Here is a 22108-nt window from a genome sequence, read left to right as displayed (position 1 = left end):
AAAGTCAAATGCCCCATGAGAATTTTAGGCTAGGCCTTCAGGAAACTCAGCCTTGTCCTGCAGACTGCGTGCTCATTAGAAGCTGGGACATAAGACACACACCTATCACGCATCTTTGCGTTTAGCTTCTTCCAAAAGGAGCGCAAGCTCTGACAGGTTCATGACGGGAAGCAAAGCATAGCACAGTATGTTGGATACTCAGCAGTTGCTTCAAAAACGCATCCCAATCTGAACTACAACTTTTACTGTAGGCACACATTTAGAAACCTCTAAAAACTGCCTCTGATCCACAACTAAAAAGTTACTTCAAAACAAAAAACCATCAAAGTTCTTCGAAGAGTCATCTTCTTCAAAAGTTAGTCATGGATAGCTGTATCGGTATGCTTTAGGCAAAGCTGCTAAACTTTAAAGCAAATGCATCAAACCTCAGGGGTTCTTCATTCCATGTATATGCAAATTTTCCACATAAGCCTACAGTTCAAGTGCAAAAAGACACAGGTTGATGCCACAGTAAGAATCCATCCTGGTTTCCTGTTAGATAATCCCTACCTTATTAAAGCCAAAGACAACCAAAGTTAAAACGAGTCACCATCATCTAATGCATAATGGTATTAAAATAAATTACTCATGGGATTTGGATGCCTCAGTGGTAAACTGCAATCACCACTCTTGCAACACAGGTCAGTAGGAATGAAGTGATTGGGAACACATGAACAGAATTCTGCTCTGAAAGTGGAATCAGTCAGGGAGCAGTGAATTAGATCATTTTATAAGCACGTGGAAGAGAACTATCATGCCTAAACAATACAAATACAGAAATGAACTGGCTAAACACATGCGTTCCAGGAAAAGTTTTGCAACAAAACCACCAGTCTGTTGTTATGTAAGAAAACATTTCTTCGGCCTTTATTTACAAAACCTTTAAAAACAAATACCCTCTGTTATGCAAATTATTTGTTGTTTAAAAAGGACCACCCAGTTACATCATCGTAACTCAATGAAAAAAAGGTGTTTGATTTTTTAGCTACAAGGTAAAACAGAATAATTTGGCAAACATTTGGAGATTTTTCTACTTTGATTTCCATGTCGAAAACGCACACACATATGCGCGCGCGCACACAGGCACACATTGTCACACATTCCGTCATTTCAGGCCAGTATTTAGCTATTCAATACCAAAAATCCTTCCTGCACAACTGCTCTGTACACATGCTATGCAGAGTTAAGAATGTACTTTAGGGTCCTTTAAAACAATATATCTAAAATATATTGCTAAGATATACTCAAAAATAAACTAGCATTACACTCCTCAGGTAACTTTATTAGCTATAAGTTATTTATATTTTGTTGTCTTACAACAAATATCTGTAACATCTGTCTTTGTAGCAACTACAAAAAAGCACGATTTAATTGTCCTTCTAATTCAATAATTTGATTAAATAGTATTTTTTTCAGATCTTTGGGTTTTATCTTCAACTAAACTGACTTTCAAAAAATCATCAAGTACATAATAAATATGACTTCATAAAAAATATTTGAGGTGTACATTACTAGAATAAAAGCTAGGAACTTAATCAAGGGAAGTGTGCCATTACAAAACTCCTACTATTCCAATATCATTCAACTCTCAGCTTAATGGCAAAAAATACTAAAGTCACAGCTGTTCTTTTCCTGAAGGGTGTAAAGCTGTTTTTTCAAGCTTCTTTCCCCCATCACAGAGCGGTTTTAAAGCAGCAGGCCAACCAGTAGTTGACATGTGCAGGATGCGTTTGAAGATGACTGAACACTAGTAAAATAACAGCAGTTACTATGATTTCAGTAGTTTGGTTTGCTTGAACAAACAGAGGTTATGCAGCAAATAAGTCAAGTTCTATGGGTTGACATACCAAGGAAATACAGCATGAAGCTGCTGAGCTTGGCAAATGATTGCTTTCTAGCTGAGGGCAAAAGGATAAACAAAACAAAACTTCAAATAAACAGAGGATCTGAGTTAGAGTCGCTCTCTAAAGTGCAAATTTGATGGTCCACAATCTTGAATAGCTAAAACGCCTGCATACTGGAAGGAACAGACATGAATGGGGAAGTTAGTTACAATCAATGCCAGTTAATTTGGAGAAGGGAGGGGAAAGAGACAAAAAACTAGAAGATCAATACAGGTAAGTTTACCAGACTATTCATTTTGATTTCAATTTCCCCTTCTCTCTGCCACACTGATCCTATACATGCTTCTTTACAAATGGGCTAGTTACGAGGCCAAAATTTTACATATCAATATTAAGATCAAAATCTGTGATAGGAACAGTCAAGTTTAGTACATAGAAAGGCAGAAAGAAAGTGTGCTGAGAAAGGGGGGAAAAAAAGCCTTATTGTCCAAGGGGTTCAACCAGAGATAAAACCTATATACAAGCATGTGGAGGTCAAAAAGATGGCCTTTCATTTCATGTCATGACTGTTTGTTGGCTTCTTCTTCATATGCATTTCCTGTGCCATTTTGTACATAAGATGACCCCGAACCAAGGCCATATAAGTGGCCACAATATTTGGCATCGTCAATGTGATCTTCAAAGAACATCTAAAGAGTTAAGAGAGAGACACAAATTATTGCCAAAGAAAAGGCTCAGTTTAAATAGAACTATAGAAAGGCTTTTAAAATGTTTCTTTCTTTTTAGCATAAGATATCAAACCCCAAGGTGCAAAAGATGATAATTAACACAGTAACACACTATCTCAACACATTATTAAAATGTGCTATATGACATGATTCTTTACAGTAAATCTGTCAAGGAATACAATTGGTCTTCCTGTGCACCCTTCCTGATGAGAGGGCCAAAAGCAATGGTTTGATAATTTTGTATTATCATTATTACTCACTTTTCTGCAAGTGCAACAAAGATATTTCTCCAACTGATTTCTGTGGAATTTCTCACAACAGGCATATGCTTAACATCTGTCACTGGTGCCTGTATATGTTATCTGCTCCTCACTGTGGGGGTTTTCATCATACTCTGTCTTGAAATGGAGGTATATCCTGATTTACATTATAGGGGTTTGGGGGTGGGGAGAATGTTGAGCACAAAACCCTTATGGAGTTTAGAGAAATGCGGAAAGATGCATTTCCAACTAGCTCCTCACAGAGCTTTAAAAAGGAACAGCAAGGTTAAATTTTGTACTAAGACTGCATTTACACAAGTCTTAATTACAAACAGAACCTTTCAGTGGAAGACAGGTGAAACCCCATGATATTCTGATAGTCTACCTTTCAGACTTAGGTTTTTAAGCAAAACCACAAATTACCCCATCCAAAAAAAAAAAAGATGACACACATACACAAAAATTCTTCACCCTAAAAACTTCACAGCAACCTTGGACGTCCTAGTGGTTGACGTTTTGAGTCATCATTATCATCATAAATCTAAGGCAGCCAGAAGCATGCAGAAGCAGGGTGGACAAAACACACAATGTAAATGCAGAGGACTGCATGTACCACACAGGCCGAAAACTTCTCCCTTTCATCTTTGCTCTTTGCAGCACAGTCTGGATGGAAAGCTCTGTACTGCAGGAATTGAAGACCTCAATTAAAAGTTTTAAAGCCCCCAGCAACTCAAGGAAATAAATAGATAAGAAAACCCCTAAACAACAGCTCTACTGTTGTAGTATCAGTATTTAAGTATTTCTGATGGGAAGAAAAAGATCATTAACTTTTTTAGCTGGGATTCAAAATCCCAGCAAGTTGTAACTCCTTTACAATTAGTAACACAGTAGTAACACATTTATTAATTTTGTGCCTCTAAAAGCATTGTAAATATTCACTTAGAAATACGTTGTTAAACAATGAACTCTACTGAAGAGGCTTTAAAAATCTACATGAAATATATTTCTCTCTGCTGACTACTGTATCCTTATTTAGAAATGCTGTATTTGCAAGGAATCTCTGAAAATACTGAAAAAAAAAATCATAATCAATCCATCTTTGTTGGCTTAATTACACAAATGCTTTGCACTAAAAATCCTCAAAGATTTCTACTTCTCCCAGTAAGAGCTTTTGGTAAACAAATTCAAGAAGCTAATTTGCCATGTAACACAAACTGCATCTCATTAGAGAAACAATCGTGGGTTTGAACCTTTTCCTCTAGAAAACTAACTTGAAAGGCAGTATCTTAGGCATGATTATCATATACTTCCTCATTCTTTTTATTTGCTTTGGGTTGCTTTGTTTCAAATCCAAGAGTGAAAGATTAACAATATGGACCAGATGGCAGTTAGCAGCACTGGGCTTGGATCATACCAGAAAAACAATCCTTTCTACTGCATCTGTAGCCCATGACCTGCTTGACATCTGCAACAGTTCCAACAGAGGCTGAACAGAGTGTTATGATGAGCATATCATAACATTAACTACCAGCATTTATTTTTCACCTGCTGTCTCACCAGTATTTGTCAGAAACTCACAGTCATTTTCTCCTTCACACAAAAGGCTGGATTACAGAAGGTAGACACCTCAGCATACCATACTAAACCTTATTAAAAGATGAAGTTTGGTATTGCCATCCATTTTGGCATGGTAAATGAAACTGAATTGCTGGCAGAATGCCGTGTTCAGATGCACTGGCATTTGACCAGTGCAACTGTGTTCCAGAAGTGGCCCCTTCAACATTTGTTTGTTCTGCAACTGCAAAACATCCTAGTATCTTCCTATTTTACGCAGACAAGCAGCAAGGATACGTGAAGTTTGTAAGACCTGGTTTCCCTTCCTGCAAACCTTGAATTAACTGACCAATTTATAATCTTTTAGAACCTGAGTTAATCTGCGCTTTACTCAATGGAACAAATGTATGGACATTCTCCACAGGAGCCTGAACGTCATTATTTAGTACATGTGTAGCCTGCAAGTTTAGCTAGTGTCTAGTCCAGACACTCTTCCTCCCCAGTCCTGTCACAAGCAGCACTGCATGCCAGCTGGGTATTACACTGAGCAGAAGCTCCAGAAAAAATTGGCTTGAGTACTGTCACCCAGAAAGGAGCTCGGCTCCAGCAGCAACTCACTGCAGCAGCCACCTAAAAAAGGTACCCTGCAAAACAGGGAAGGAAAAAAAACCCACAAAAAATCCAAAGGCCAGGCACAGGCTGGAAACAGGAAGCAATACTTACTGACAGCAGCCAGGCAGGCAATCACACTGGTTCACACTTACTCTGGGAAAAACACAGGCGGTCTTATTTTTGTCAAGAAAGGAGTAACCCCTGAAGCCCTTCAAAGACCTCCTTAAAATATGGCAGACTTATCAGAACCAGCAATTCCATCTGACTATCAACAGCACATTACTATCATGGAGATAAAACCAATACATCCACCTACTTCTCTCATTTTGAAAAAGGCCATTCCTGTGAGTAAAGAATCAGATCCTGCCTGATGTTGTGGTCCTATCCTTTCCAGCTCTAACTGCTCAGCCACTTCTTGTAATCCACCCTGAAAGAGAAAACATTTTTGTTAACTGCTGAAAAAAATTAAATCAGAAAACTGAACAACTGTATTTGGGAAAGTCTGTTACACAAGTCATACAACCCCAGGTATATTTTAACGTTTGCACAGTACCTGAAAGAGTCATTATACTAGATAAATACACCCCTGGAGAATCAAACTTTCAGTATTAATTGCAGCATTATAACTCCATGTCAGTATCTGTGACCATCAAAACTACTACTCCTTCATGTTCCAGCTTCTCCAGTCACCAGATGTCATTACTTAACAAAACAATTCCTTCAAGATGTTGAAAGAACTGCCAATGCTGAAGAACAAAACCAGGTGTTCCTGTACTACTTCTATTTGAATGAAAGTTTAAAAGGTAAAAACATTGTTCTACAAACAAGAATTCAAGTGCTTATGAGATGCCCATATGCCTCTGTGTATTAAAGTATCTAGACTTCCTTTGAAACAGACCTTTTTCTTTCCACTTACCTTTCAACAATTAACTTGAGGGTTTTTCCACTTCCCTTCACAAAAACTGACAGTATCCTTAAGTATCTAGAACACTACAGGGAGTCCAGGAAAATGTTATACAGCAGGCATTTAGAAACCAGGTGGTAAAGTCAAAAAAGGAAGAAAGTGCCCACTCCACCTCTACAAGACATTTTACCCCTCTTTAAAGTTTGTTTCATTAGCTGCCATAAGAGAATAGGGAAAAAACAGGCAAAAAAATAAATCTATCATCTTGCAACTAGCTTTCTAAGATACTAAAATCCTATAGTATAGCCAGCTTTTCGGCTAGAGTTGTACATTTAATAGTCACTTGCATAATGAAACCTACTTCTTAAAAAAAGTATATAAACATCTCGCAGACAAAATGGGAACAATTTAAAACAGTAATTGTCTGCTTTGAATGTTGATAGAAGGTTTAAAAGAACTGATTGTGAAGCTGTAGACATCACACCAAAGCTGCAAATCTATCTGCTCTTAAAGGCAAAAGTTCTCCACTTTTGAAACAAATTTTCTTCCCAATAAGTTTATGTGAAAGACTATCCCTTCAGTGGCAGAGTGACTAAATATACCTCTTTTTAGTGCCCCCCTCAAAAACGGTAATAATCACTACGTGTGGAAGAAAAACTCACCAAAAGTCAGTTTGGTTTTACATAGAGAACACAGATCAGCTGAAGGATAGACATGTTATACTGTAACGGCAATCTTTTAATGCTGTAAGCTACACTGTAAGCACATAATTTTATACATCAATTTTTTTAAAAATTATTAAGCCGTAAAGCTACTGGAAATAGACTAAAGCACATGCACATTCCTCAAGGTCTAGTAAGATCAAAACACCAAAGACAAAATCCTTAGTGCTGCCATAAGCTTTGCAAGGCAAAAATGTTGCACAGAGGCAATGCTTTTAAAGAAAGATTGCCTAGAATCTGAGTTCACCTTTCTTCGCACTCTTAACTTGTCTCAAGTACAGGAAGGAAAGCAGTAAGAGGCCAAAGCATAACAGTCAAAGTTAAAACTCACAGAGCAATAAAGTCTGACCTGAAAATCAGATCAAACATTAGGAAAATTCCTGTGAATCTTAAGGCAACAGGTTTGGGTCCAGGTTTTTGTTTTGTTTAAAAAGATGGAAGCTTCAGTAATAATATTTCCAAGTAATACCTACAAACCAACATGAAAACCTAGTACCGGTATGGCTAGTTTTATTCTACCTCGAGCAACAGGAATATAGCTTACAGAAGTTTAAGGTAAGAGTGAGTCTATATATTATACAGTTAAGCACTGAAGCTAGCTTGTTTTCTTTATGGGCTTGGATACAACATTTGAACACTGCAAATATGCTCAGTTAAATAATTTACATTCTCAAAACCACGCTGAGGGTTTGCGGGCAGGGGAAGAAAGTGCATCTCAGACACAAGTATGCTCTCCGCTAACTCCAGTAATAAGCTGTTAGAGCTAGCAACAGCAGCTCAGCCCACAGCCTCTCAAGGCACCATTTTCCGTTCCTAAACCCTCTACTTCCTCAAGCTGCGAATTAGCAGTGCCTCATCATCAGGTTCTGTTAGCTGTAAGACTACCTACTCTAGCTTTGAATAACTTTGAAGAAAAAACACTCAGGAATAAAAATCAGTAATATTTACACAGCAGTTGCAAGTTCTGGAATGCAGACTTCGTAATTAAAAATCTACAGTAACTGCAGCCTACAGAAGAATGCTTTGAAAACAGCACTTTTAATGGTATATATCGATTTGTAAATATATCACCACTTGTGTGGAACTTCTTGGTCTATAACTGCAATAATTATAGAATAAAACCTGGCTGTCTCTGAAAATTAATAGATTCTCTTTCAGGTAAGACTGTTGCACTCCAGATAAGAACACTCTTCTCTTGAAGGAGGAGGACAAATTCCTTCCAAATTTTCACACCACTGGTCTTTCAAAACAGAGGCCAAAGAATGATTTACATAATCACACAACCACAGTCAACAGCAAAGCCAGTTCAAACTCTCAAGTTTCACAGCACTGGTACCAGAGTTCATTGTTCTGTATAACCCCTCATATTAAAAGCAAGTTTCCAAAAAGGTCTATAAATCTACATTACTTGAAGAGTTGCCGTTACTATAAAAAAGTCTGCAATTGTCTACATAGAAAAAATTTTAGAAAACAAGCAAGAGTTTAACCTATACTACATTGGTATCTCATTAACTCCCAATCTGCGTGCCAGTAAAGTACACTCATGTCCATTTGAGTTAGAGTAAGACTGTAAATTCACAGACTACTTAATTCCACAAAAAAAAGCAAACAGCTTCCCAATTCCAAAGTGTATTTCTCGGTGCCAAAAATTCTTTTTTGAGTTTGTGGGGGGCAGGGAGCGGGGGACCTACAGCAATTCAGTGACTTTCATATGAAAAACAGACAAGTCAATAAGGACAATTGCACAGCAGTTCAATTCACTGCAATTTAATAGAGATTGAAAGTGACAGACATTAGGAGACAGCACATGCATTTTTAGAGTCACAACACTGAATGTTTAGCAACTTGTTTCAGACAGCTGCTCTCAGTACAGTACAATTCCACCATCACTTCATTACCAGTAAATTTGGAGAGGCAGGGTAGTACGCATCCCTTCCCCTCCTGTCATTACCAGTCTGCAGGTTAGGTGACAGGAATCAGATTTATTGCAGGAAAGCTGACCTACAACTTGGAAAAAATAAAGTCACCCTTGTTCTTAATGTTTGCTGAAATAAGAACTATGAAGGTTTTTCTTGTCTTCCAAAAAACATTTATATCTCTAAACAATGGAGGTTACATACAACTAGGTCTTAACAAAATGACAGAAAATACAATCCCCTCGTCCCCAAACCCACTGAGAATGTCACCTCTGGAATGGTGACACAGAAGATCATTCTGTCACCTTTCCTACGTCACTAAAGTTGAATTATACGTTCTGTTCTTGATAAGTGTGTCGCCACCACTAAGATACCAGTTGCTTTACTTTGCTTCACTATGACTGAGAAAGTGAGGGTTTGGGTTTTTTTTGTTCCCCTTGCCCCTCCTTTAAGACTCCTGAAGTTTATGAACATTTCATTTTTAGTTCTGGCCTCAGTGGAGAAAAACTGTTTCTAAGACGTTCTCTAATACTCAGCTATTTGCCCGGATGATTATACCAGTAACAACTCTAGATGAACACAGGTAGGCATATTTTCCATACTGACTGGAAGGAAGGTCTCCATTTTCAACGTTAATTTGATTAACAAAAGGATTTACACACCTTACTTCCCACACAAGTCGGCTACTACTTAAAAGTGACACACTATTAGTTTATCTCAGAAATAAACAGAGGACTATAACCTCCACGCAGATGGCTAGTTGAGCACGACGAAGTGGCAAGCCATTCCTTAGTTAGGATGCGGTCGTACTACAGTCAGCATTCTTTCCTTCCTGCCGGTTTTGATTAAGAAAGCCTAGAGAATCGAGTTACTTTCCATAAAAGCAGCAAGTCATTAATTGCCTCAGATGAGCGATGAACCTCATTCCAGCAGCAGTCCCGACTCTTAAGAGTTCTTTGGCAAGTAAAGCTGTTAACAGTCCCTGTAGCATCTTTCTTTCACTTGCTGTCTTCCCCTTCACATACTTAGTTCCAGTTTCCATTCATTCTCCAGTCCAATAAAGTATCCAAATTTTATGCCTGATAGAGTAAGCCAATTAGTAACCCCGCTGGCCTGACATGAGGGATTAGTTTCTAGTACCGCATTTTTTTCTAGAAGTCACATGTTGTCCCTGAATATATGCTGTTGTTTATCTTTCCTTATGGGGCCATCTGAAACATTCTTCGCTCCATTCCTCTTCCCAAGACACTTCCACAGCATCATCGTTGCAATTACCTTTGCCAAGACGACTGCAGTCCTTTAGTGGACTGCACAGTGAGGAAATAAGAGTATATGAAACCCATCAATTCTTATGGCTCAGGAAGTGAAGGATCAATTCCAAACATGGGTTTATCATCTGTCAACAAAGACTGGGCACTATAAATACAGTATCAACATGCTATTTTTAACTAGTAAGCAGTTATAAAAATCAATGCATACTCCTGCCTGGCTCTACTGATAGCCTTTAATATCAAATATATAAATTTTGAGACAACAGGCTGTTTAATACATATTATCAAAGCAAAATCAGAAAATACACAAAATAAGTATTTTTTAGCAGAAAGTACTCTCCCTCCAAAACCAAAATTTGTTCTGAGCCACTAACAGATTACTTACCTTCAGATTTTTGCAACTCTTCATGAGATATTTTACATCATAGATGACAGGGAAAAACAATCGCAGTATCTCAAAGAAGTCCAGCTCTTCTTCAGGTAGGTTAGAGTTTGTCAGGATTTTGATTAGATAGCCAAAGTCATATCCACTGTAAATTAATAACAAAAGCAATATAAGCAAATAACTTTAAAGCATCCTTCTCACTTCCAACATCAAGACTTTATTACACAGGACATTTTGCTTAATGTCAATGCAATTAAGACTGACTCTTACAAAAGACTAAGCCTCAGTGTAAATGGCCCCACTGCAGCTTCCAGGGAAAACATTTTAATTCAGTCTCAGTGAGACCAAGTGAAGAAGCAAAAAAAGATCTGCCTAGAAGAACTTCTCCAAATCCTGAAACAAGGTAGTGCTGCTGGGCCTTTATCTGACAACAAGAACTTAAACCAGAAAGACTCCTAGCTGGTTCCTTTCACAAAGACTGGAGTTTCTCACTATAAACTCAATGAGATAGACTTCTACAATTCTTGAAATCCAAACGATTTGTGAGTTTCCAGAGCCAACACATGCTCATGCCTGGAAGCAAGTTTCACCCTCAGCAATGAAAAAGAGCAGACTGTCTTTCAATTTTCCCAACTCAATCAGCGCACAGTTACACAACTGAAAAATTTAATATTTTGTAGACAATTACTCCTTTTGGAGGCAGGGATAGAGTAAGTCCGAAAATTTTTTGTGTACATAGAAGTCAGCAGGAGGCAGTAAGATAACTGAGCAGCAGAAGAACCTTCTCAGATTTGGTAGAAGAAACTGAGGGGTTTTGTGTGTGTGTATATATATACATATATAGTGTGTGGGTGTGTAGTGGAGAGAAGCATTTGGGAAGACTTCCTCCTCAGTAGCTTGACTGAAGAAAAAGGACATAGGAATGAGGTGTGGCAGTAAAAGGGGAAAACATACTTTTACAAAGGGTTATGAGAGGAAACAGGGTTTAAAGCATAGGAAAGACAGATGTCAGGTATTAAGCAGGACTGAACATCACAACAAAAAGCAGTGATGACTAGTTATCCTTTTCCCTAGGAAGGCAGAGATTACAAGCCAGATTATTCAAGATCTCATAATGAATCTGATCCCTTCTGATTCCTTGTACTTGCAGGAATGCTCATGCACATATGCACTGAGCTAGATGGGGGACTGATACATTATCTTGTTATTAGGTTTGTATTGAACCAAATCAGTTCCTAGATTTTATTGACATGCAATTTTAAAAGTGCCTGTACTAACAGAGAAGACAAGAACACACAGCAGAGCTGCCTCTACTGACAGCTGCATCAGTTTTGCTGCTTAAGGAACCTTAGCATATAGCTGAGAGACAATTCAAGTGAACAGGTGGCCACCATAGACTCCAAATTCCCAGTTTAAGACTCTGTGTTTTTTCTTGGTTATACAAGGATCATACTCAAAACCAAGAAATTTGCAACATGGTCCAAATCTTGCCTGAAGATATTTAACTACTAGGTGAGCAATACAGAAGACAAATCAGTTAAGAGCACTGTACTACTAATCCTGCAGATATTTATCACCCACAAAGACCGGTGACTTCCGATGCAGCTCAAGGCTTTAGCTTGCATATTCAACGTAAAGAGGATTGCTTCTTGTACCTTTTGTATACAACAGGGTTCCCTACATCATCTTTTATCTTATGATTTTCTAGACATGGGGCAGAAAATCTTGAACATACTGGGAGTGAACGGACTGCCTGCTAAAAAGTCCATTAATACAAGATATACAAAAGGTATGGACTATTGCAGCTCTCCCAGGGGGTTTTCCAGTGCTCTAAACAGGAATTTCATGTTGAATGTATCCTGCATTGCATCTGGTGCTTTCAAGCCGTGCTGGCAGCACTCCAATCTCCACAGCAGTGCCCACTGGCCAGGGAGCAAAGGAGCTGAAGATAAAGAAGGATTTCAGCCGGGCCTTACATAGTATACTTAGCTAAACAGTAGCTTGGAAGCTTAATTTTACTGCATCACCCGGGGGGGGGGAGGGGGAGGATAATGGTGGAAAAGCCTGTATCCAGCATAAAGCCCTCCACAGAAAAACAAAATAAAAAAGCCACATGAGCAAAAAAGGCTGTTCAGAAAGATGCAAAAAAGACTGTTCAGGATTAAGAAGACTTACTCCTCTAGAGATTAGAGAGCTTATTTATTAACTCACTGAATTCTTGACATCTGTCATCCTTGTGGCTCACATGTAACAGCTGTATTAAAACTTCAAAAGTAGAGAAAACAGTATTTGTGCCCCTCTTCTTCCAAGAAAATAAAGTTTTAAACTCCCTCTTCAAAAAAATAAAATTACGTACATGACTGAATTACTAGAAAACAGGCACTCTCGAACACTTCCAATTTCTATTAAGAAGGAAATACTGTAAGAAAAGTCAAGATTCATTTACTATTCGTATTGAGAGGGAACAGGCTATCATAAATCTGCAATGTCAATGAAGAATTTTATATATATATAATTTTTTCCCCCTCAGAGATTGTAGAAGATTCTTTCATTCTAGGATCTTCATGTAGAAAAAGGGAGTAAGATACCTGAACAGTAGATTTAACAGGCACGATTAGCCTTCCATTGCATGACAGCATCCAGTCAGATACCTGCTCTTGGATCCTAAGCACGGGTTAGTTTTAGTCAGCTCAACCAAATGATGTCTTGCATCCCTTAAGTTCCAGCTGCTCGTAACAAGTCCCATTGTGCTCGTAACAATCATCACACTTTACTAATCACAATGCAGTATCAAGACATTTACATAATCTTTTTAGCATACTTTTCGGAGGTAACATGCTCCAGTCATCCAAGCTTACACAGACATAAGTCACTCGAATTCAAGACTAAGATATATCTAGTTCAAAAATTTTTGAGTGGCCACTGCTGAAGGCTAACAGAAGGGTAAGAAAGTCCACAGTGAGCAATTATGTAATTACCCACTCATTAAAGAAGTTTTCTTCTAATCCTTTAACAGGCAATTAGCAGTTGGTTTATACCCTAAAGCACACAGGCTTCCTTTCCTTAAAAAGCTTTCACCATTTCTAATATAATCACCTAAAGTTACTAAGTGCAGCTAGCCACAACACCTGGAGCTATACAGCAACTCTTACAAACTTTTTTTCTCCTCCTCCTTTTTTTTCACTGAACATGGGCAGCTGTAAGCAATAAGACCATGGAAAAGATCAAACATGTCTGTATTTCTTTCTCTGACTATCCAGAAAGAATTCAGATAGCCAATTAACAATGAACTCTACTCAAGCACCGACAGACTCAAGCACCGACAGACAGGGCTGAGAAAGCTTCACTTCGTTTTATAACCGGCTAATATAAATGAGCCAACAGATTAAATTTTACTAAAATCAGTTAGACACAAATGATTATTGAAATACAATAGCTGGGAACTTTCCAGCTTCCCAAAAACATCTGGGTTAAGAGGCATGTTTGCACAGAGCCTCCGAAGGTAGATTGAGGAGGTTGCATGCAGGTGGACACCCAAAGCTTCAGCAGATCAGCCAGCTGAACGTCCACAAAAACATTGTTTGAGCTGTTTTGTTTTAGAACTTGCTAGACTGCCAAGCATATGCAGCTCTCAACTGTGACAGGAATCAGAAACTCAGGGCTTCCCCTCTCCTCAACCCAAATACATTTTAACACACACACGAAAGATCTGATAGAGTCGTGGTATACAAGAATCAGGGACAAGGCAAATGTTTCTTCGCTCATGCCAGGCAGAACTGCAGGTCCACACAGATTTGCCATTAGGTCAGGATGCCAAAGCAGCTACGTCAAACGCAGAGATAAAAAGCACGCAAAGAAAACTATTTTAGAAGCTGAGAGCTTAGGAAAAAAACCTATGTAAAAGTTCCAGGAAATCAAAGACACAGAAATGAAACAAACCCAAAATATAATCTCACACTCTGAGAAAGGAGTAATTCTCTTCTGCCCACTTTCTAAGAGACTCATAAATTTCAGGAGTTAGTAGTAATTAAAGCATTTTGAGGAAACAGGGTGCAATAGCACAGCCAGCAACTATCAAGCACAGCTTTTTCAGTAGTCAAAGAACTACTGCATGGAGAGCCTACATGAAACAAATTTCCAGCTGAGCTGTCCTGTTGTTTAAATTTCCACTGATAGAATGTAATCACAATCAACCTAAGATTATTTAGAAACAACTGTTTACTATTTTTTGTGGCACATTTTATGTTACCTATGCTCATTTCATAGCTTCGTACAATCTTAGCTTCCTCAGAACTTCAGCCACTACTCCGGGATTTTATGCTCTATAATATCAGCATGCTCTATCAAGCACAAAAGCCTTTAAACACTCTCTGACTTCAAGCAGACTTGTGCATAATCTGTGTTTGACAAACATTTGCTGGAATAGCTGTCTTAAGAAGATTTCTAGAAACATTTTCAGAGAAGTCCACAACAGAAACTCATTTTAGCACAGATGAAACTGGACTTTAATAGAGCTGTTCCAAAAACCCTTCATAAGCTGCACTAGTAAAATGGCATGACTGTACACAGTTTGCACTACACTTTGACCAGCATATCAGTCAGAAATCACAGACCATCAATAGAACTATGCTTTAAAAAGAATCCCTAGTGTAGAAATGGCTCACGTATTCTTTTGCTAGGATAGCTCACACTGGGCCCTTGAAGTTAATAGGCGATATTGGAAAAACAACATTTTGTAGCTGTAGCTGCTTCTACACAGCAGTATGTGTTGGTGTCCTCGTTACACGCATAGCACACCTCCCCTCCTCTTCTCCTGAACTATCCAAGTTATTTTACTGTAGTCAAGTGGAGATCGTATATGCACGTAAGAACCCATAATGGGTTTAAGCTGAAAGAAACTTAATTCACTAGTTCAGCATTTGCAGTATTTTGACACAGTTCACAGCATTCTTATTCCAGTGTTTTTCCCCAAGGTACCACCTTAGCAGCAAGTCAACAAGAGTAACATTATTCTGGAGTCATGTTGTGAGTTGAGACAGATGTGAGTGGAAGATGTTGTAGGCAGATTAGGCGACAAGTATACTCAAGGAAGATCTTTTTTTATTTTTTATTAAAAAAAAAAAAAGTCCTACTTTCTTTTTTCCAGACCCCCACCCCCCTCCCCACACCACTTCCCCCGCTTTCTGTTTAGGAAGTCAGTCTAATACTTGCTTTCTACAAAGCAAGTCAAAGTGATGAATTCCACAATAGGCTGAATAAAAGAAAACCCACCTAGGTATATTTCTTACAGTGGCTGGCAGCAGTTGTTTGGCATACACAGAATGCCTACAGCCTCTCTGAAGACTGTATTGTTTAGCTATTTCAGACAACTAGATCTCAGTTTTTAGCAGCCCCATACAAAATTACTCTTTTGCTCATTGTTTATAGAAATCTTTTGAACTTAGTAAATCTTAGTATAAAGCTACTGCAAATTACATGCAGAGCACCATGGCTTTGCTATGTGTCAAAATGTATATAACATGCCCTTCAAAGCACCTAGGAAGAAAAAGCCTCTTATACTTTTTTATTCAGTGGTTTGTTTGTTTGTTTCCACTATGGAAAACAGAAAAAACACTTTGCTTGTTATATGCACCCTGCTACTATTGTTTAACATTCCTTACTGAAGCAATCCTTATTTTTCAGTTGGTTAGTAACTTAAATACTTCTCTGATCTGAAGTGACTTTCTCTCCTCTAACCTCCCCTCCAAGATTTAATACTTAAGGATGAAGAATTTGTCTTTTTTCTATTTTCATCATTTACATATTACCAGCCACCAATGTGGCATGTGTGATAAACAAGAGTAAGGCTGTAAATAAACTACCAGTCTCAGCTAAAACCCTTGCTCCATCTTTGTTGACTCGCTTAGCAGCCAGCATTTAAGATGTCAACTTGAGGGCATTACATAGCAATAAGCCTTTAAAGCCACTGTTGCCTGCAAAAAGTGCAAATTATCTCTGGCATGTAGTTGACTATACAATGACTATTGCGTAAGTTTTAAGTGGCAAATCTTATTAACACTGGAAGATCTTTCATATCTTGACACATTCACAGAGATTTAGCATTTGCATTTCTATTACGACTTCGAAAAAGGGTTCCTGTGATGGAAAATATAGTAAGTTACATTCATTGCTGCAGCTAGAATTAAGGCTTATCAGGGCTTTCCTTCCAAGCTGAGTAATTTTCAGATGCCCAGATTACCAGGAGATTTAAAACAAATTTGAAAGTGCTTTATAAAACTCTTCACTGATAATTCTGCGGTCTCTCCCATGAGGCAATATTTGCTCAAGAATCACTTATGAATAGTTTGCTTTTCTCACTGTTACTATTATTACTTGCACGTGTGATATTAAAAGATACAATGCCACCTGCTGGCTTAGAGGTTCCATGTTTTTCTGGTTTACAGTTCTCTAGTTACAGCATAACCAGCTATAAAAATAACACACCAGTACCACCTTGTACACTCTATTCTATTACAGAACAGTGCTGTAAGTATTACAGCAGAAACAGTTTTGTAAGTCTTACCAACCAAGATATGTGCTATATACGCTACCAGATGTATACTACTTAAAACAGAAGACATGAAATCCAAGCTCTAGAATTCAATACTCAAAATCTAACACCTCAAATACTTAACATGCAGAATTTACCTATGAAACGAAAGCCACTTGACTCCTTCACACAGTACAACTCCTGATGTCATAAGCAGTTCTGCAAAGTACTGCGTCTCAATTCCTTCTTCCTCATGCTTTTTAAACTGGATACCTGATGTCGTCAACAGTTCAATGGAGTCTTGGGCATACATATCTTCTCTAAAAACAGAGAGAAGAAAAGCAAATTTTCAAAATCTACAAGCTTCAGTAATTATAAGCCTGGTAACATTTATTGTTTGCTATTCACTCCACAGACTTCACTAGCATAGAGCAGGAGCAAACTGACTTTGTTCTGTGTTAGCTACAAAACCAACCATTTTTCATAGCTTTTGTTAATCTTCACCAGCATTTCATCATTCCCAGCACCTCCATTCTTGCCTCCTTCATAAAAATCTAGTTCCTGCTCCTTTTCTGATTACCTAGAACTCCCCTGTTGCTAATCTATAGAGAAAAGTGAATGTATGAATAAAGATATTTTCCAAACAAGATCCATTACTTAAACTGTGACAAATCGAATATAATAGTTGAAGCACTCACATCTGCTACACTGTAGAGCTAAGAACAGGAGACTCCAGATCCCAGTACTGCTGTTAGTTCTGTAGGTAATATTTTCCACACATTTCTTGTGATTTAAGCTTACATAAATGTTTAGATGCATGCTCATCAACACTTCCTACTCACTACAACTGAAAATTGAGTACTTGCTCCATCTAGTCAATCCTTAAAATTCAGGTAGCCTAATGTTTTCCTTCTAAATGAATAACTTCAACTTTTCTGTAATAGCTGTGTTTTGGATTTAAAACTCAACAGGAAGGAAAAAGTTTCCTCTATGCCTTGTTTAATCTCGTCTTATCCCTCTATTTTTTCCCTTTACCACTAACATTTTTGTAAACTCTTAAGTATTTTGTGATGAAATGGAGTTTTGGGGGTTTTTTTCCTCTAAAGTTTAATCTATATCATCATACCAAAGACATAGAATAGTTAACTGAAAAATGCAAATGTGGCTCTACTTAGAAGATGGTACTCATATTAATGTCCACACCACTCTTCAGTGCATAGTTTTCAATTTTAATAAAAAACCCACAAAAACATGAGACAAGACAACCAATCTATCAAACTTGACTATTAAATTCAGTCACATACTTATATTCCTTATTCCTAATAGCAAGTTGTCATTCATCAGAACATAGAGATGCATTTTCAAGATGTGTTGTATCTTTTTTTCCTCCCTCCCACACAGCTGCTCATTAGTTCTCTAGCTTTAAGGCATCAGCTCCCCAACACCTGTCCATTTCCATAACACATTAAAGAACCCATCCAAAACAAACATGTCTTTCACAAAAATAAGTTTTAATTCCAGTTTGTTGCTCTGCACTAACCAGGTGGATAATTAGTTTAGAGAAATATTTATGCTCTTTAAAAGCACGCTGTAACAAGACCTGACTGAAACCACAAACAAAAAAAATTACTTTCTAGGAACAGTCTATTTTGCTTTAGGAGCAGAACTCTTGGCACAGTGCCACTTCCCAAAAGGAAGTTTATAAACAGACAAAAATAAGTAATTTCTCCACCCCTGTAAAAAAAAATATTCGCGTTTCATGCGGCACTTGTGTAGCTTACCTTTTTGCATATTCCCCACGCACACTAATAACAAGTTAGTTAAGTGACTACCTAGATCTTGCCTTACTAAGCTGTCTTACCTATGGAGCATCTGGCACAAACAAACCAAAAACTACCTTTGTTTTCAGTTACTTGACATTAAGTAGACCTTCGAAGCTCAGAAAATGAATAAACCATAACACACAGATCCAAACTGGGATCTTCCACCCAGATCACAGTTTGGAAGTTATTAACTCCCTCCTCCTCCCATACTTAGCAGGATTAGTATATTCCTCTAGTAAGACAATGGATAACTTCCATCCAGCATTTAAATGGCCAGGTAAGTTTGGAGGTACCAAAATATCAAATCTGCACTTCCTTTTCTTTCAAGAGGTGCTTCAAACAAAACCGAAAAGAGCATGTCATTCCTCAGACCAAACTGATTTGTGACAAGCCATGGCAGTGCTTGTTTAGAAAATCAGAAAGATCAAGAGAGCAGCAGTTTTTTCTTTTTAAGAACCCTAAGTACTTTGAAAACAAGTCTTTTTATCTGCAGAAAAAAAGCTCTGTTCTCTAAACCTTTGTAGACTGCAGTTTTAGCTCATGTGGATCAAGCTTTCCAGTGATCAGCTTGTAACACAACTGCCAAAAAACTCCAAGCTTTCAACAAACACATTTACATTTGAGAAGTGTTTGCAGTGATACTCAACTCAGGCCATATGAAAACTTATCAGACCAATTATGCTTACTTCAGGAAAAAATTCAAGATACTAGTAACTTTCTTGACTACCTGCTAAAGGTATAATTAGAATTCCACATACGTGTCTCATCCCACTGGTTCAGGTTAGGTTCACAGTTGAAGGCTTATCACTGATAAAAATCACATTCTCAAAGTTCACAATATGATTCTGACAGATAACAAAAATCAGGGTGTTTTTTTAACCAACACTTCACACAAGATAATCCAAACCAAAAAACTCCACAGGAGTTTTGCTGTAGAATCAATAATCTCTTTCAACCTATTATGAAATTAAAATACAGTAGCTTAATAGAATAAGTTGCTTTGAAAACAAGAAAAGCTTCTGCAGTATTAAAGTTGCCAGTATTTTACCTAGAATATTATTTAGAACTGGTGAGTCTTTTAACAAGAATAACATTATTTTAAAGAGGACAGAGCACACTTGCTTTAGAACTTGCTGATAACATTTGTCATACTTATTTTTTAGTCATTTAGGTAACTTTACATTTTTTTTCCTTCAAGTTTGTATTTTCCATTAAAAAACATGCCAAGAAACAGCATGAGACTTCTGTAACAACTAGTAAGAGTTAAACTAAGTTTAGGTAGAAGCACTTTGAAATGCTATATATGAAAATGCAGTGCTAACTCTTGCACTAAGTTTAAATGCATCTTTTAAAGACTTTTGTTGAAGTTGCTTAGTATTTTTGGCCAAATTACCAACAGAAAAACAGACTGCACAGAAGTGAGAGAAGAAATCACATTTTTGGATGACAAGTGTTTTCCTCACAAAGTGTCAACAGTATTCCAATCACATACATAAAAAGAGCTGTCACAGCTTTCACAACCTATAATACATTTTCAGTAAGTCAGAAACATACATTCAATAGTACAGACATTTAATACTTACGTTAAATTAAATTTAAAATTAAATTGCCAAGTTGAAGTTCCTGGAGGGTATTCTCCTTGCTCATTCATAAACGTCAGTCCTAGTTGAATTATTTTTAGCAAGTCTACATTGCAGCGTAATAATTGGTACTGATAGTCTGCGTTGCTTCTGAATTCTCCAATAGGCCTTGCAACTACTCCTGGAAATTCTGTATCCTGTAAGAACAGAATTAAAACTTCAATAAAAGACATCCAGAAAAAAAATTACATTGCTTATTTTTAATAAAAAGGTATTTCAAGCATCTAACAGTTTCATAGCTGAAGAATACTGTGTGCAATACTAGCTTTTAATAAGATAATAGACTCGGATCCTAACGTTTGTACAGCACTAGCTCAACATTAAGAATCCATTACTCTTCCAATGAAAATGGATGAACAAGTTTACAGCTTTAATTTACTAACATCAAATTAAGTCGTCGTGGTTTTTGGGGTAATTTGCTAGATAAACATCAGGTGCCCACTTACCATAGCTACATAGTTATACTTCCGTATAACTTGACGAATTTTCTTCATCTCTTCATCCAAGTTACAAGCCCAAACTTCACAGATTCTTTGGCTATGGTCTACTGTAGCTGCTGGCATAGTGGGGGGCTTTAGAGATCATACATCAAAAGTTACACTTGACCGAGGATCAGTTTCATAAAGAGGACTTTAATTATTTATTTTTTTAACCTAAGAGACAAAGAAAGCAAAGTATTAAAGTCCAAATTTTTTTTAATTTTTCATTTATCTGGAAAACACTTAAACACGAAGATCGAGCTTTACTCTTGAGAATTTCACAGAAGCAACACAACACAGACACCAAAACCCTGTGCATGTCAGCCATGCGAGTTCAGCTGGCTATCTGAAACGAAAACCCTGCGGTTTTGTCAGTAACTTTATTTCTTGCGCAAAGCCGGGCAAACCCGCGAGGCGCGCTAGTTCAACGGACGAACGAGACGCCTGAGCCCACGAGCGCCGCTGCCCACAGGCGAGAAGCGCGCGTTCCCGTGGACCCCACGGCTGCGTGCAACGCGAAACGAAGCGGCAAAGTGACTACCAGCGTTACGCCAAACTCGGGGGCACCGCGGACGACAGCCAGCCGCCCGGGCCGGCGGCCTCCCTGGGCAGGGGCAGCTCTTCCGGCTCGTACGGGCCGCGCGAAACCGGAGGGCGCGGCGAGGGGACCGAAACACGGTCCGACAGAGGCGGACTCCCGCCCCGGCTGGGCTTCCGGGCACCTCCTCACGCGTACGCGGTCTTACGAGCACCCCGAGGAGCCGCAGAGCCCGCTCAGCGCGGCGGGCAGCACCCCTCGATGGGGTGCAGTTAGGAAGGGGCCGCCCCGGCTTACCTGCCCGCCCCGCCCCAGCGCAGGAAGAGGCTCCGCTGCCGAGCCCGCCTCCGGCGACAGCCGCACGGCCCGCAAAAACACCACCCACCCCCAGCGGGCCGTCGCGGCTGCCGGTAAGGCCGCACGGCCTCCGCGGGGCTGCCTCGGGCCCGAGCGGGGCACGGCTAGACCGAAGGGAGGGGGTACCGGACCGCTCCCGGCTGCCTCCCCCTGCCCGGCTCCCCGCGGCCGCCGCTGCCGCGCCCCCGCCCCTCGCTCACTTACTCACGCTCTCGGGCGGGCCGGGCCGGGCCGCGGCGGGTCTGGCGAGGTCCCGCGGCGGCCCCCGACGCCCCAGAGCCACCAGTCGCCGCGCGAGACGTAGAAAACGCTACCCCCGACGCCCCACCGCACAAAGCCATTACATCATCGCCGCGCGCCGCGGCCTTTCCCCCCTCACCTCTGACCGACGGCGGGAGCGCCAATCAGCGGCCGCATCGCCCTTCCTTCATCCCACCCCTCCCTGCCCCCGTCCGGGCGCGCGCCACTCCTCCCTCCACCCCGCCACGGCTCGGGTCACGGCCGCGC

General features: G+C 39.3%; 1 protein-coding gene across 3 annotated transcripts; it reads right to left on the bottom strand.

Annotated features, from left to right (window-relative positions):
• Nucleotides 1–876: 876 nt before the first annotated feature.
• On the bottom strand, nt 877–22106 carry CNOT7 (CCR4-NOT transcription complex subunit 7). Of its 3 annotated transcripts, none has more exons than XM_075752093.1 (7): nt 21981–22106; nt 20674–20880; nt 20171–20364; nt 16923–17084; nt 10236–10380; nt 5354–5464; nt 877–2572 (listed from the first exon to the last, which is right to left on the bottom strand). In XM_075752093.1, exons 2-7 carry the CDS (start codon nt 20788–20790, stop codon nt 2444–2446), a joined length of 858 nt encoding a protein of 285 aa, XP_075608208.1. In that variant the 5' UTR covers nt 20791–20880; nt 21981–22106; the 3' UTR covers nt 877–2443. The 3 variants fall into 3 exon arrangements, with proteins under 3 accessions (XP_075608208.1, XP_075608206.1, XP_075608207.1); XM_075752091.1 differs by having other exon boundaries at nt 21810–21984; XM_075752092.1 differs by lacking the exon at nt 21981–22106 and adding an exon at nt 21806–21959.
• Nucleotides 22107–22108: the final 2 nt, after the last annotated feature.

This window comes from Balearica regulorum, chromosome 4, assembly GCF_011004875.1.
Source record: "Balearica regulorum gibbericeps isolate bBalReg1 chromosome 4, bBalReg1.pri, whole genome shotgun sequence".
In the NCBI taxonomy this organism is placed as follows: domain Eukaryota; kingdom Metazoa; phylum Chordata; class Aves; order Gruiformes; family Gruidae; genus Balearica; species Balearica regulorum.
Note: the sequence above shows the minus strand (reverse complement) of the source record. Positions and strands in the feature narration are given on the sequence as shown.

Coding starts and splice junctions, on each gene's coding strand:
- CNOT7 (XM_075752093.1), bottom strand. CDS start 20,790: ATGCCAGCAGCTACAGTAGACCATAGCCAAAGAATCTGTGAAGTTTGG. Junction 20,365..20,673: donor AGTATAACTATGTAGCTATG/GTAAGTGGGCAC, acceptor CTGTTCTTACAG/GATACAGAATTTCCAGGAGT. Junction 10,381..16,922: donor AAGTGGCTTTCGTTTCATAG/GTAAATTCTGCA, acceptor ATTAATTTACAG/TGGATATGACTTTGGCTATC.